General features: G+C 44.4%; 2 protein-coding genes across 2 annotated transcripts; one reads left to right on the top strand and one right to left on the bottom strand.

Annotated features, from left to right (window-relative positions):
- The first annotated feature begins 5,135 nt into the window (after positions 1-5,135).
- Positions 5,136-10,631, top strand: LOC136521106 (cytochrome P450 704C1-like). The gene is made up of 6 exons (XM_066514820.1): positions 5,136-5,965; positions 6,438-6,653; positions 7,111-7,395; positions 7,677-8,015; positions 8,404-8,604; positions 8,970-10,631. The coding sequence occupies exons 1-6, from the start codon at positions 5,621-5,623 to the stop codon at positions 9,153-9,155; spliced, it is 1,572 nt and encodes a 523-aa protein (XP_066370917.1). The 5' UTR covers positions 5,136-5,620; the 3' UTR covers positions 9,156-10,631.
- Positions 10,632-10,817: 186 nt separating this feature from the next.
- LOC136521104 (probable aldo-keto reductase 2) lies at positions 10,818-13,058 on the bottom strand. Its single transcript, XM_066514818.1, has 5 exons — positions 12,766-13,058; positions 12,458-12,658; positions 11,702-11,874; positions 11,509-11,611; positions 10,818-11,305 (listed from the first exon to the last, which is right to left on the bottom strand). Exons 1-5 carry the CDS (start codon positions 12,988-12,990, stop codon positions 10,952-10,954), a joined length of 1,056 nt encoding a protein of 351 aa, XP_066370915.1. The 5' UTR covers positions 12,991-13,058; the 3' UTR covers positions 10,818-10,951.
- Positions 13,059-14,508: the final 1,450 nt, after the last annotated feature.

Below are 14,508 nucleotides of genomic sequence, written 5' to 3'. Positions count from 1 at the left end.
GTGTTACACTGTCGACATTAAGGCGTATGTGGAGACTTCATCAATCTCGATATCTGCTGGCTCAGTCTTTCCGAGATGCTCGTAGGGATAGGGATTGAAGCATGAAATTGAATCTTTGATTATTAGTTCTAGATGTTGGGATATAGGCAACTAGCAAAATTCGACCTGCAGGGGAAAGATAATCTCTGTGGCATTGTAGTAAGAAAAAACACTCCTAACAAATTAAAGTTTTCTTTAAAAAAAGTTTTTCCCGCTTTATTGATCACTAGTAAATATGTCTGTGCATTACAACGGGAGAAAAAAAACTATCGAATGTTTATGGTAAACGACGACTATATTCTCTGATTAAAATCAGCAGGGTTAATTGCCAAGGTGTCAATGATTGATCTCTTTTTAAAAATCTTTTAACATCGTCACGAGCATTGAAATATCATATAAGCATTCAACTGGGCACTCATGTTGACTGCACACTCAGACACGGACAAGACCACCCAAGTAGATTTGGAAGTTTTTTTTAATACCACCAGGAGCACTGGAATATCACGTAAGGCCTGGTTTACATCGTAAGTTTTTTCACTTTCTCTCTCCGTCACATTAAATATTTAGACACATGTTTGGAGTATTAAATGTAGATAAAAAATAACTAATTACACAGTTTGATTGTAAATTACGAGACGAATCTTTTGAGTCTAGTTATACCATAATTAAACAATAATCATCAAATACAAACAAAAGTGCTACAGTACCCTATACTAATTCCTAACCTCAATCTAAACCAGGTCTAGGAACTCAAGTTGGCACCCGTGCTGACTGCACGCTCAAACACGGACGTCACTGCCCGAGTAGACACGGAACATGCCTACGAAGCACAGCTCGCGCACACTACACGCTACTCGACACAGGCTTGGTCGCCTCGGAAAAAAACCCAGCGACACCTTGGGCCCAGTTTAGCGTTCCGAAATTTTTTGTAAAATACAACTGTAGCGCTTTTCATTGTTATTTGATAATTAGTGTCCAATCATAGTCTAATTAGGCTTAAAAGATTCGTCTCGTGGATTTCGTCTAAACTGTGTAATTAGTTTTATTTTTTATTTATATTTAATGCTTCATACATACGTCCAAAGATTCGATGTGACGGGGAATCTTGAAAAATTTGGCAAAATGAAGTGAAACTAAACAGGACCTTGGTTTGTCTGAATCGAACCCAAGCAAACAAGCATGATCGCATCAAGGATTGATATGTCCGCCAATGATTATGATTATACACTTCTCTCAATTTTTCACATGAGAACCCTCGTTGAGGATTGCAGAGATACATTTATTTAGATTGGATTATAATACAAATTGTTTAAGATTTCAGTTTATGGTTTCATTAGCTGAGCCATCAGCTGATCAAGATTTTAATAAAAATAAGTTTTGTTCCTAATCCTAACTACATCAATAATTTGATGGTGAAAATCATTTTTTTAGAAAAGGTCAATAGTCCAAAGGTCCATCATCAGCTACTTTGGTGGTGAAGAAAAAATATTTTAGAAAGGACCAATGGTTCAAAGAACTATAATGTTGTATTTATTATTATTACTTTGATTTTTTAGAAAAAAAACAAAAGAACACCATAGTGAAATCAAGATGGAAAACGGAAGAAAAAAAAGCATCGGACAAAAACACAGCACACTAACCGAGGCGGAAGGGCCGGTCGTTCGGGTCGGGTTCAGCGCGGCGTGCCCCGCGGTCGGGTAGCAGCGGCTGTAGCGTTCGAGGACCGGCTCCATGGACGCGTCCGGGAGGTAGGCGACCCGGATGGCGCCGGTGAAGGCGGCCGCCGTGAGCTGCGTGGGGGCGGCCTGCGTGAGGTGGATCGGAGCCGAGGCGTAGAGCAGGAAGGTCTGGCCGCTGTCCATCCGGAGGCGCCACTTGGTGCCGGAGGAGCCGTGGCGGTAGGAGCTTGCGCCGACCTCGACGAAGGCGTGGACGGACGCGACGGAGATGTCGATCGGGCCGGTGGCGGTGGTGGTGACGGTGACGTAGGGGCAGCCGCGGACGAGGTGCGCGCGCGGAGGGACGGGGACACGTCGAGCGTGACGGAGAGGTCATCGAAGGCCGACACGACGTGGCGCTGTGCGCTCCCAGCGGCTGCGGCGTCGGAGACGGTGAGGTCGGCGACGAACGTCTGGGCGGCGGACGACGTCGAGTGGGTCCGCGACGGGTAGCAGACGTCGAGCGCGCCGCCTCCGGGGGATCGGATGGAGTACGGGTGGATGTACTCCGGCATGTCCCCGTCCTTGAGCACGAAGTTCTGAAAGAAGGAGTTGGTGGGCAGCGGCGCGGCCAGGAGCGCCGGCGCGAAGAAGCAGGACGGGTCCGGCACCACCGTGGACGTGGCGGTGGCTGCCGTGGTGCGGCATGGTGGGAACCGGGAAGGGAGGGCCTGGGCCGGGCGAACGGGTGGCTGGCCCAGCTTCTTCGAATCTCCGGCCACTACCGCATCTTTTTATACTAGTACTGTGTGTGTGTGATGTTGTTGGTTGGGCTGGGCTTTGGATTGGTCCGACGCGGTGAGATCTGAGCAAACAAGCCACGGCATCCGGGGCGGCAGATCGGCGTGTTCCCGCCAGCTTGTCGTCAAACAAATAGAGCGATTTCAAAATCTTGGCAATGGTAGCTTTCGATGGATGGATATGAGTACAGTCACTGCGTCTGCATGGTTTGTTACAAGCACGTACTGGAACCACGAGGGTCACGAGACTGAGCGCCGACAACACCAAAGCCGCAAGCACGACGATATACAACACGGGGAAAAAACAGGTGGTGTGTTAACTGATCGATGGACAGAGATGGTTAGGTTAGCGGCTAAGCGTCGAAGGATTCTGGTACTATATTTTTCTTAGCACGATGATTGTAGTGGTGGCAATTGTAATTAGTTGAGTAGAAGCAAGTAAAGAGGCCGGGAGTGAGACGTGCGAGAATGAACCGAGCACGGATCGGGAAAAAAGGCTTGCCGTGGCGGCGAATGCTTTGCCCGCGAAGCGAGCTAGCGGCAGAGCGAAGCGAAGACCGCCGGCCGTCGGTGCTGGTTGCTTCCTTGGTTCCGGGGCGCCACTCACGAGGCCACGACGTTTTGTCTTTGGGCCTTGTTTAGATTGCATTTTTTTTTTCAATCTGGATACTGTAGCACGTTTCGTTTGTATTTGACAAACTTTGTCCGATCATAGACTAACTAGGCTCAAAAGATTCGTCTTGTGATTTACAACCAAACTGTGCAATTAGTTATTTTTTTAACTACATTTAATGCTCCATGCATGCGTCCAAAAATTGATGTGATGAAAAAAGAGTGAAGAAACTTAGAATTTGGAGGTGATCTAAATAAGGCCTGGGTTGGACGCGGCCGCAAGGAAGGAAAAACCCGTAGTACCAAAGCCACGTTGCTGCTCCTGCTCTGCTTGTTTGTACCATCATCGCAAGGAAGTACTAGCAAGACAGGCGATTTCCCATGCCATGACCACTACTATGGCACGGCACGTTCGGCTTATCCGGTGCATGGTGCCGCAGGTCGTTTAATTATTGCAGAGACGAGTTCTTTCATCACAACTGTACTGTAATTCACTTTTACAGAACCTCCCACTGCCGCTACCAAGAGTACCGAGGGCACCACCGGCTAACACTCTCCGTATAAATTAGAGAACGTCGAGATTACTATTCACACAATGCAAACTAATCACTACTTGTGATTTACATAGAAATTTTTTTTTCATCATGCCTCACCTTTATTTCCTCTCCCTCTTCTTTTTTAGCACGAACCACATATTATCTTTCCCAAGCATATATAGCTTCTGCAAGCCACTATAACAAACATAGAGTACCTATTTTTTTTTATCTAATCCTACATGACCCTTGAGGCTACAGGTAAAAAAGTAGCGTTGGGGAAGGCCTAACACTCTCTGACAAGCATTTGACATACATCATACATGAAGAGGAAATGTTAGAAACATGTTCATGTGAATAGCGTAATAATCTTAGAGCAATATTTTTTTTCGCTAATGCTTGATTGAGGATGTCCGGACGGATGGATGGACCCACCCGCGCGCGTTATGCCCACTAAAAAAGACACGCATAGTTATAGCGGGGTTCGCACCTTAGGAGCGCGTGCGGTCACTCGTTCGGGCTACATGCAGCGCACGGGGCCCGTGCATACGCGTGACCATAGAGAGAGAACTGGCTCCCTCTGGCAGCCTACTGTTGCTTGTCGTGCTGCTCTGTTCTCTCTATGTGTTGTCTGCGCCAGGCCTAGCCGCCCCTGCCACATTGCTGCTTTGGCCGACCGGCTTAGGCGCTTAGTCAATTCTGGCCAGAGTGCTTGCCTGTTTGTGAGAGGAGCGCGGGTCCACATCTACATGGCAGCTGAGTGCTGGCCCAAATTTTAACGTCACTCCATGGCATCTAGCTCCGTATGTTTCATGTATTTCAGATGTATGTTTTCATCTGGATGTTGCATGTGTTTCATTTGGATGTTGTATATGTTACAATGACTATACATGTACGTTGCAAGTGTATGTTCCAAATGTTTCAGTTATTTCAAACGTATGTTGCAAGTGTTTTTATCTGGATGTTGCATATGTTGCAATGGCTATACATGTATGTTGCAAGTGTATGCTTTAAATATTTCAACTGTTTCAAACGTATGTTATAAATGTTTTATCTAGATGTTGCATATGTTGCACTGGTTATACACGTATGTTGCAATTATATGTTTCAAATATTTCAACTGTTTCAAACGTATGTTGCAAGTGTTTTATCTGGATGTTGCATATGTTGCAGTGACCATACACATATGTTGCAAGCGTATGTTTGTAAGTTTTATTAGTTTCAGACGTATCTTTCAGCAAATGCTTTATGTTACTAGACGTAGAAAGTGAGCGCAAACGGAGGTGGGGCCTGCCCAGACCCTAGTCTTTCCCTAATGGCAAGCCAAACGAAATCAGCGCACAAACAGTTCGATCATGCCTGGCAGTGCATGTCCATATACTCAAATTTCTTCTTCTTGTATAAAACAATAATACAAAGTTTTAGCAGCATATATTTCAGGACGGCGTCTATTCTGGGTCCAAGGATAATCCATTTCGATTCGTCAAAAAAGAAATCCATTTGGATGGATAACAGGATGACCTTTACAGGAATATCTCAGTCCATGCATTGCATTTGCATACCTCAGACCTCCTCGGATCTGCAGAGAGACATCAACCAAGACAAACGATTACTCTATAGAAAAACACCGGATTACAAACGAGTAAGACACGAAGGGCAAATCTCATCTGTGACGACGGCACAACTTGGATTGTTTCCCATGTCTGTGGCGCAGTACACAACTTACAGATAAACCAATGCAAACTGGTTGGCCGTTGCCGACGAACCTGAACTGACATTTGATTTTAATTTCATGTCACCCACTGCTTGATTTGACATCCTTTTTGTTAGCTAGGCTTTACACGGACACAGGACCAATAGAAAAAGCACACGTCGACTGTATGATAAAACTAATCCGAATCACAGTGCTAATCTTGGCCAAACACAAACGAATGGTAAATCCCTCTCCTCCTTTGAGTAAGCAGCGGCAACAGCTCCAATGGCTCCACAGCTATCCTCCATCGCTGCATCTTCAGGCCTGTGCTTGCTTTCAGTTCTTGCCATAGCCCTGCTGGCGGTGACCATCTACATCCTGGGTGTCGTTGCGTCCTTTGCTGCCTTCTGCATCAGAGAGTTTGTGGTTAGCGCCAAGGACCGCCCTCCTCTCATCGGGACCATGTTCCGGATGCTCAAGAACTTCGACCGGCTCTTCGACGATCATGTGGAGTACGCGCTCGCCCATCGCACCAGCAGGCTGGTCTTCCCGGGCCACAGCGAGATCTTAACCTCTGATCCACAAGTCATCGAGCATGTCCTAAAGACCAGCTTCGGTAAATACATAAAGGTGGTTTTCCATGCTGACCATGTTATCTCCCCTCCGTCCACTAGATATAGTTCTTCAGTCTATATTCATCAGACCTGTAAAGCCTGCAAGATTGATATATATCAGCATCTTTTCATGAAATTACTAGTCTATATTCAGACCTGTAAAGTCTGGAAGATTTATATCCGCGTGTTTTCATGGAAGTATTAGGAGAAAAAGTATAAAATTGAGACTTAACTATTGTGTCTTCGTGTTCAAGTTAGTCAAACGTTTGTAATAATTAGTAGTCTGATACTCTGATTTCCTTGCTTGCAAGGGATGAAGCCAGATTTGTTTCCTTTATCCAAAACAGTCAGATCACTTGTACTACTATTTATTAACCTTATAAGCATGGGGGTAAATTAAGTATGTCCCCAAAATTTGAGCCTCACAGTATTGACGATGTTCCTCTGTCAAAAAAACAATATTGACGATGTTTGAACCTTATTCACAGGGGGGTTTCAAAACTGAAGCTATGAAGGATCTTTTTGGAGATGGAATTTTTGCAACAGATGGGGAGAAGTGGCGGCACCAAAGGAAGTTAGCAAGCCATGAGTTTTCAACCAAAGTTCTCCGTGACTTCAGCAGTGGTGTGTTCAGAATAAATGCTGCAAAACTGGCAGAGAAGATCTCATCTGCAGCAGCCAATAGAACTACCATAGACATGCAGGTGTTTTTATAAGTATTATCAGTGAAAAATACGATAGCAGTGATAAGATTATATTTCTGGCTGTAGCCTATTCTACATTTCCTTATTAACCTAGCAAGTTGGCTTGCAGAAAGAAAAGCAAATCAATGTGTAAATAAACAATTCTTAATTCAAGCATCCCAGAAAAGTGGAGCAAATGTATAGACAATGCTGGATTGAGATATCATATACCAGTTCTCTGAACAAGCAAACAAACATAATGATTAACTTGAAGCAGAGTTACAGAGTTGTACGAACTAAGCTTGATCTGAAAACTGAGTACCTTGAACAAGGTCATCAACTGCATGTGCTTAAGAAAACAAAAAATTGTTTGGTTAGAAATTCAACCTCGCAGTTTTGCTTATTTCTACCCGTTTAATTACAATTACTTCTACCCTTTCGATTCCAAGCCAACTCACTGTAATGCAATTTTCCTCAGGGTCTTTTGATGAAAGCAACTATGGATTCAATCTTCAAAGTGGGATTCGGTTTCGAGCTCAACACACTATTTGGCTTAGATGAATCTAGCATTCAATTCAGTGAGGCCTTTGATGAGGCAAACTCTCTTGTTTACCACCGATATCTTGATATATTCTGGCAACTGAAACGGCTACTTAATGTTGGATCAGAAGCCAAACTAAAGAGGAGCATTCAGATCATTGACAACTTTGTAATGCATTTGATCCATCAAAAGAGAGAGCAATTGAAGAATGAACGTGACTGTGTAAGAAACTGCATCTATCCATTCCATACTATAGTCTGTTATGGCATGAACAGGCAAACATCACCTGATTTGCAAATAATATAGTACAAGATGGAAACATAGTTGGTAATTAGTTTTTTTTTCTTTGGGGGGGGGGGGGGGGGGGGGGGGGGGTGCGCTAATCTGCATCATGTGTCGGAATAAGTTGTGAATTTGCTCATGTAGAATAGTAGGTTTTCTCAAGGTAAATAATATACCACACTGTTTTACTTGTAATTACATTTTCCTTTTGACACATGCAGAAAGCCAGAGAGGATATACTATCAAGATTCATATTAGAAAGCAAGAGGGACCCTGAAACAATGAATGACCATTACCTGCGTGACATAGTCCTCAACTTCCTAATTGCTGGCAAAGACACCACAGCAAACACTCTCTCCTGGTTCTTCTATATGCTGTGCAAGAACCCCTTAGTGCAGGATAAGGTTGCCCACGAAATCATCGAGTTACTTGAGTGGGACAAGGAAGATAATAACATTGAAAATTTTGCTGCAAGATTGACTGAAGGTGCCATTGAAAAAATGCACTATCTCCATGCTGCAATCTCCGAGACACTCCGTCTCTATCCTGCTGTTCCAGTGGTATGAATAATTTCAAGAGCCCTATTCATGTCATTCTGCGCAAAGTAGAGCCCAACTGAAATCGAATTGTGCACACTTCGGTTTAGATATTAGCTTAGATAATGACGGCACCAAAGAACAAGCTTGATTTGTAGCTTTAGCATAATCAGTACGGTAACCAACTTTAAGCATACTTATATTGAAACTTGTTAGTTTAAGAAAGTCAATGGGAAGGCTTCAAGAGTTGCAGGAAGCCATCGCAAAATTGGCAGACAAGTTTTGCATAAGAATCGATGACAGAAATCAATAGCTCAACTTAATGCTAAGCCACTATTTAATTCTTGCAATAAAACATATTATGGAAAAAATGGCATTGCCTTGGTAATAACTTTCTGTGGCGTCCATGCAGGATGGTAAGTTGGCAGATGAAGATGATGTACTACCAAATGGCTATAGAGTGATAAAAGGAGATGGAATGAACTACATGATTTATGCAATGGGGAGGATGACATACCTCTGGGGTCAAGATGCTGAAGAATTCAGGCCTGAAAGATGGCTTGTGAATGGAGTCTTCCAGCTGGAGAGCCCTTATAAGTTTGTATGTTTTAATGTAAGTATTACCAGGGACAGATCCCTTCAAGTATTCAAAGGGCCTATATTTTTACTAGTACAAAGCATGCCCAGCTTTTAGTCCATGCCAAGCAAATACATATCCCAGATCATCACTAAAAATTGGATAGGACATAAATATGAAACAGTAAACTGTGCTATCTCACTGTCAGTACTGATAAATCATGGCTTCAAATTCAGAATGAGTACTGCAGCTAACTTCAAGTTGCTACAAGTGACACCTACAATATAATAGGAAAGATGGCAACATGTGTTCACTAATTTCCTAAGACGATGGTTGGTAATTTCGTTGATTTTTGGACAGACATTAGCATCTAACCAGTCTCCCTTCTTCCATGATAATAGGCGGGCCCCCGCATCTGCTTGGGGAAGGAATTTGCATACAGGCAGATGAAGATCATGGCTGCTACCCTGGTGCATTTCTTCAGGTTCAAACTAGCAGATGAATCTAAGGAACCGACATACAAAATAATGTTTACCCTCCACATGGATAAGGGCCTTCATCTGTATGCACACCCACGTTCTGCATGAACTGGGCAAGCAAGTTGCTGCATCCTTTTATTTTATGCACTGAACCCAAAAGTATTTACATAGTATGAAAGAATAAAGAAAGCATGTGACAATTTTTTCAGTAAATGCAAGGTGAGCAATGATTTTCTGTGCCCTAATTACCATACCAGAAGCATTGAACGAAGCATGGTAAAGAACCAAAATGCATGGCACACTGGGCAAACAATTGCAGGATACCATTGAGGAAAGAAACAGAATCGAAAGGAGCTCATGCGCCGATCGATAGTAATTGCCTATACTTATGTTTGCACGCTAGCTTAGCATACCACATTCCCTAGTACATTTTACAATCACACTTTTAACTATTATTACAAAATTCAGTTTGCCACTCATGGTAAATACTCTTGATACAAATGCACATGGTTATTCATCGAACCAGTGGTTCTAACCTTTAAGCTACTCATGGTAAATACTCTTGATACAAAACGAGGCATGCAATACACACTAAGTACTAAACATCATAGCTCGCAATAAGGCAAGCACATCATATGAACACTTTTGCAAAGTGCACCTGAGCATCTTCTGTAGTCCGACAATTTGGAGATACAGCAATGTGATGGTGATAGAGTTGAAGATACCAGATTGGCTACTCGGATTTCCAAGAAGACAATGGAGGGGTGTCGGTGTTTCGAATAAACACCAACGAGTAAATTTGTGTTATTGCGCGTCTGACCCGGATAGTGTGCTAAAAGACACAAGGTTTATACTGGTTCGGGCAGAATGTCCCTACGTCCAGTTCATGGCTGCTGCTCGTGTTATTAGCACTGAAAAGTTCGTAGTAGGGGTTACAAACGGGAGAGAGAGGGACAGGTCCCAAGTCTCTGATGGAAAGGTCAAATGGGTGCCGAGAGCTTGGTTGCTGCTTAGCTATGTGTGATGTGATGCGTGGTGTGTTGAATCGATCGATCCCCTTAGTGGGGTGCCCTGCTTTCCCTTTTATAGGCCAAGGGAGAGCAGGGATTTCAGATGGGAGAAAAGAGGAAAACCAGAGGCCGAGGAAGTCCGCCAAGGACGCCGGGTCTTCCTTTTCCTCTGTGCGGGCCCCGCTGACACGGTAGGCAGCGGCAGGGACAGCCCTACGCCGGACGCATGTTTGCTGATCCTGACAGGGCTACGCTGGGCGTCTGGTCGCTGATGATGCCATGTCCTGGCATTGTCAGAGGGTCGTCACGTCCCATCCCGCCCTGGCGGGCGGCGCGGCGGACCAGCGTGTCGATCAGCGACCATACAGGGAGCCGGCAGCACAGTGACTGCACGTCCGTTACTGTGGGCGATGAGAGTTTCCTTCTGGACCGTAGTGGTTGTCGTGAGCTTCCATAAGGGTCCGTTCCCGAGGGCAAATGACGGCGCCCACAACACTGTAAGGCAAATGTCGACGCCTACAACACTGTTTGGGCTCTGACATGCCTGGAAGGTTACAAAGCATCCTTCTGACATGACCTGATGGTACTGTCCTGCAGGTGTACAGGGTACGGTCCTCGGTATTACGGTTGACTTTGAGCGCCTTGCCTTATCTGCTCCGCCTGATTCCTGGGTCGGTATTGTGGTAACGTCGTCATAGTCGTCGGGCGAGGTGGAGCCAGCTTGCCCTCGGACGTCGGGCGAGGCGGAGCCAGCCCTCGGGGGTCGGGCAAGGCGGAGTCTGCCCTCGGGGGTCGGGCGAGGCGGAGTCTGCCCTCGGACGTCGGGCGAGGCGGAGCTCGGCAGGTGTCGTAGTCGCGCTCTTGATCGTGCGGATGAATCAATGTTGATGATCATTAGCTCCTCCTCTTCGGATACCCTAGTATTGGTCCCCGACAAAGGGTCTTAGAGTCCTTCCAGGTGTTGGCCATTTGAGGATAACGGTCACCCAAGACTTCACCTGCAGCAGCACACGACTCGAGTTCGGCCATCTCATCTGGTGTCAGCTTCACAGACAGTGCCCCCATGTTCTGGTTGAAGTTCTCGATTTTTGTTGTGCCAGGTATGGGGCAAACATCGTTTCCCTGATGGTGAACCCAAGCCAATGCTAGTTGTGATGGTGTGCATCCTTTTTTAGCTGCCATTGCGTTCACATCCTCGAATATCTTAGCATTCTTGTCAATATTCCCCGGTTGAAATCTAGGCATATGCTGCAGAAGTTTGAAATCCTTGTTACAAAGAGGCAATAGACAATTATTTCTAATTCTTTTTCTTCAAGCATTGTGGATGGGACCCTTGTATATATCAAATACATGAGCAGAACCCAAAAATGTATCTAAGATCAAGGAAATGTTTAAAATTAAGGATAGCTGAACCATGTATTATGCATATATGGGTAATAGTTTGAGTTCACCTTGCGGAAGTCCTGCTCTGACAGTGAGTCAACTAGTTTTGCTCCACTACACAAAAACCCTCTGCCTAGTGGACTGTAAGCTACAATTCCAATTCCAAGTTCTCTGAAATAGTCACAGAAAGGTGATAATTCAGAAATAAGCTTCCTACTTATTGACTGCACAACTCCAGTGTTTGACTGTTCATGAAAGTACCTGCAAGTGGGAATTATATCTTCTTCCACATCTCTAGACCATAATGACCATTCAAGCTGTACTGCAGTGATAGGATGGACTGCATGAGCTCTTCGGATTGTTGATGCAGATGCTTCGGATAACCCAATGTACTTTATCTTTCCTTCTTCCACTAGCTTCTTGAGTTCACCAATCTAGGAACAGAAAAAGAAGGCAAGCTCAATTATCTAAAAGGAAATAGTTCATGGCTTACAAGATGCAGTGTGGGTTGTGAGAGAAAGGAAAACTATAAACAAGACATCATATGTGAACTACTGAACTGACAGTAATATAAATATGAATGGTAGAATGGGCCAAAAATGACAGCAACTAGTGTTTGCCAGGACATGGGTACAGCATCTGATATGATTGATCCAGTTGCTGGTATATGCAATATGCAATTGCACCTCAGAAACCTCCTACAAGTTCCTGCAATTTGTTTCTAGGTTAAATTAAGGAGTGATTGAGATTATGTAAGAGAAACCATGCATCATATGCCAGTACGCTGTCTTGCCAAATGTACACAAGGGCCCCTATGTTAGTATAACCACTCATACGTTGTAGACACCAACCTCCAACAAACCTGTCTCCACCAACCACCATCACTAACTGTAATGCAAGAATATCCCCCGGCCAGCATTTCCAGCCTCCACTTGTATGTTCACATCGACCATCCACTGGTGACAGGCCATAGCTACCAAACAAAGGAATCAAGTGGGGAAGGTGCACTGCACTCACCGTGACCTCGATCGGCACCTTCTTGTCGATGCGGTGCTGGTAGTAGAGGTCGATGCAGTCGACGCCGAGCCGCTTGAGGCTGCCCTCGCACGCCGCCCGCACGTATGCTGGGTCACCGCGGATCTCCCGCTTGCCGTCGGCAAAGGAGACGGCAAACTTGGTGGCCAGCTCAACCTTCTCCCTTACCCCGCCTTCAAGCGCCTTCTCAGAATTCAGAGGCATTACATCGAACATCTTTAGTACAGACTGAAAAAAGGCCAATAAATCCACAACAACTCAACAAGGATCTAAAGCTCGAGCGGACCGACCTTGCCCAGCAGGATCTCGTTGGTGTGAGGGCCGTACATGTCGGAGGTGTCGAGGAGGGTGACCCCGGAGGCGACGGCGTGGTGGATGAGCTTGATCATGTCAGGCTCAGGCTTGGGCGGACCGTAGAAGGCGGACATGCCCATGCAGCCGAGGCCCTGCGCGGAGACCTCTAGCCCCTGCGAGCCCAGCTTGATGCGGGGGACGGACACGGAAGCGGCAGCCATGGCAGGTGCTGGAAGATGCTCGTCGACGTCGATGCTCTCGGGTCTATGCCAGCGGCAGCGGGGCAGTGGACTGGATGTCATGACGTCACTGCACATGTCTTTTTTTTTTTGAAATCGTCACTGCACATGTCAGTATGTCAGTTGCAGTTTCACAAATAAAAAAAATCGTTTTTTTTTATCTCTGACTATCATCATACTTTAGATTTCTTCTTTGAACTTCAAAACAAAAAGAAATATCTTCTTAAACCGTTTAGATCTTTTATCTTTCTATTCTTTTTATTTCGAAAAGGGAAGCTTTATTAATTTCAAAAGTGTTACGTCAAGGTCATACAACATCTTGAAATTCTTCCGGCCTCTGCCTAAAAGGCACACAGCCCAAAGCAAAAAACGAAAAGAAAAAACAAAACCGGAGCACACTAATGACTTTCAATCCGTAGACTAGACCATCACCCATGTGCCCGGGTAAAATTCTCCTTGGCCACCTACTCCAAGAATTAAGAGGCCGCTACAACCACCTCCTGAGAGGTAGGCTTACGAAGGATGGACCATGTACGGAGCCAGTGCGCAGTTGAGTAAATGACCTGTAGAAAGGAAGGTTGTTTGTTTTCACATATAACTACATTTTTGCAGAGCCAAGGACCAACACATAGCTGCTGCTCCCAAAAAAAACTAAAGGTTTTAAGTCTTTTCTAAGCCCATCTAGCCATCTATCGAACATATTGGACACATTAAGAGGTCTAGGGAGACCCCAAGCAACACTATTTACTGCCTCACCAATTTCGTTTGGCTAGATTATCTTTGGTTAGGATGACACCTCTTCTCAAGTATCACAGGAAGATTTTGATCTTCAATGGTGCTTTAAGTTTCCAAAGTCGTTTGTTTAGGTTAGGGACGTTTTGGTAGATGAGATCAAGGTAATGTGATTTTACTGAAAATTCACCCTTCTGATCTAAATTCCACCAAAATTAGTCTTTCTATTCTAAAAAGATAAGCATATGCCTAAACATGTAGTAAAGCTAATGTCAGTTGCAGTTCAAATAAGAAAAAGTAGTCTTTTTTTTAATCTTTGACTAGTTTTAGATTTCTTCTTTGAACTCCAAAACAAAAAGAATTTGTCTTCCTAAACTGTTTAGATCTTTTGTCTTTCTAAAAATATAAGCACGTACCTAAATATGTAGTAAAACTGATGTCAGATGCAATTTCAAATAAGAAAAAAAGTCTTTTTTATCTCTAACTATCATTAGACTTTAGATTTATTCTTTCAACTCCAAAACAAAAGGAAGTCATCTTCCTAAACCGTTTAGATCTTTTGTCTTTCTATAAAAAGATAAACTTTGGTACACAACCCCGTTCGGCTTGCTGAATCTTGGCTGAAACTGGCTGAAAAACACTATTCTGACTGAATTATTGTGAGAGAAAAATACTGTTCCGACTGAAAAAACAAGCCGAACAAGCCGGATATGGGGTAAGCCGAACGGGCCATCATGTCCCTTAAATTTTGTATTATTTTTTAATATC

Source organism: Miscanthus floridulus, chromosome 18 (assembly GCF_019320115.1).
Source record: "Miscanthus floridulus cultivar M001 chromosome 18, ASM1932011v1, whole genome shotgun sequence".
NCBI lineage: Eukaryota > Viridiplantae > Streptophyta > Magnoliopsida > Poales > Poaceae > Miscanthus > Miscanthus floridulus.
This window is presented reverse-complemented; position numbering and strand designations above follow the sequence as displayed.

Excerpts from the sequence above, each read along its gene's own strand:
- LOC136521106 (XM_066514820.1), top strand. The coding sequence starts at position 5,621 with ATGGCTCCACAGCTATCCTCCATCGCTGCATCTTCAGGCCTGTGCTTG. Across the intron at positions 7,396-7,676 it reads TGAAGAATGAACGTGACTGT|AAAGCCAGAGAGGATATACT; the intron begins GTAAGAAACTGC and ends TGACACATGCAG. Across the intron at positions 8,605-8,969 it reads ATAAGTTTGTATGTTTTAAT|GCGGGCCCCCGCATCTGCTT; the intron begins GTAAGTATTACC and ends CCATGATAATAG.
- LOC136521104 (XM_066514818.1), bottom strand. The coding sequence starts at position 12,990 with ATGGCTGCCGCTTCCGTGTCCGTCCCCCGCATCAAGCTGGGCTCGCAG. Across the intron at positions 11,875-12,457 it reads AGGTGCCGATCGAGGTCACG|ATTGGTGAACTCAAGAAGCT; the intron begins GTGAGTGCAGTG and ends TTCTGTTCCTAG. Across the intron at positions 11,306-11,508 it reads CAGAGCAGGACTTCCGCAAG|CATATGCCTAGATTTCAACC; the intron begins GTGAACTCAAAC and ends AAACTTCTGCAG.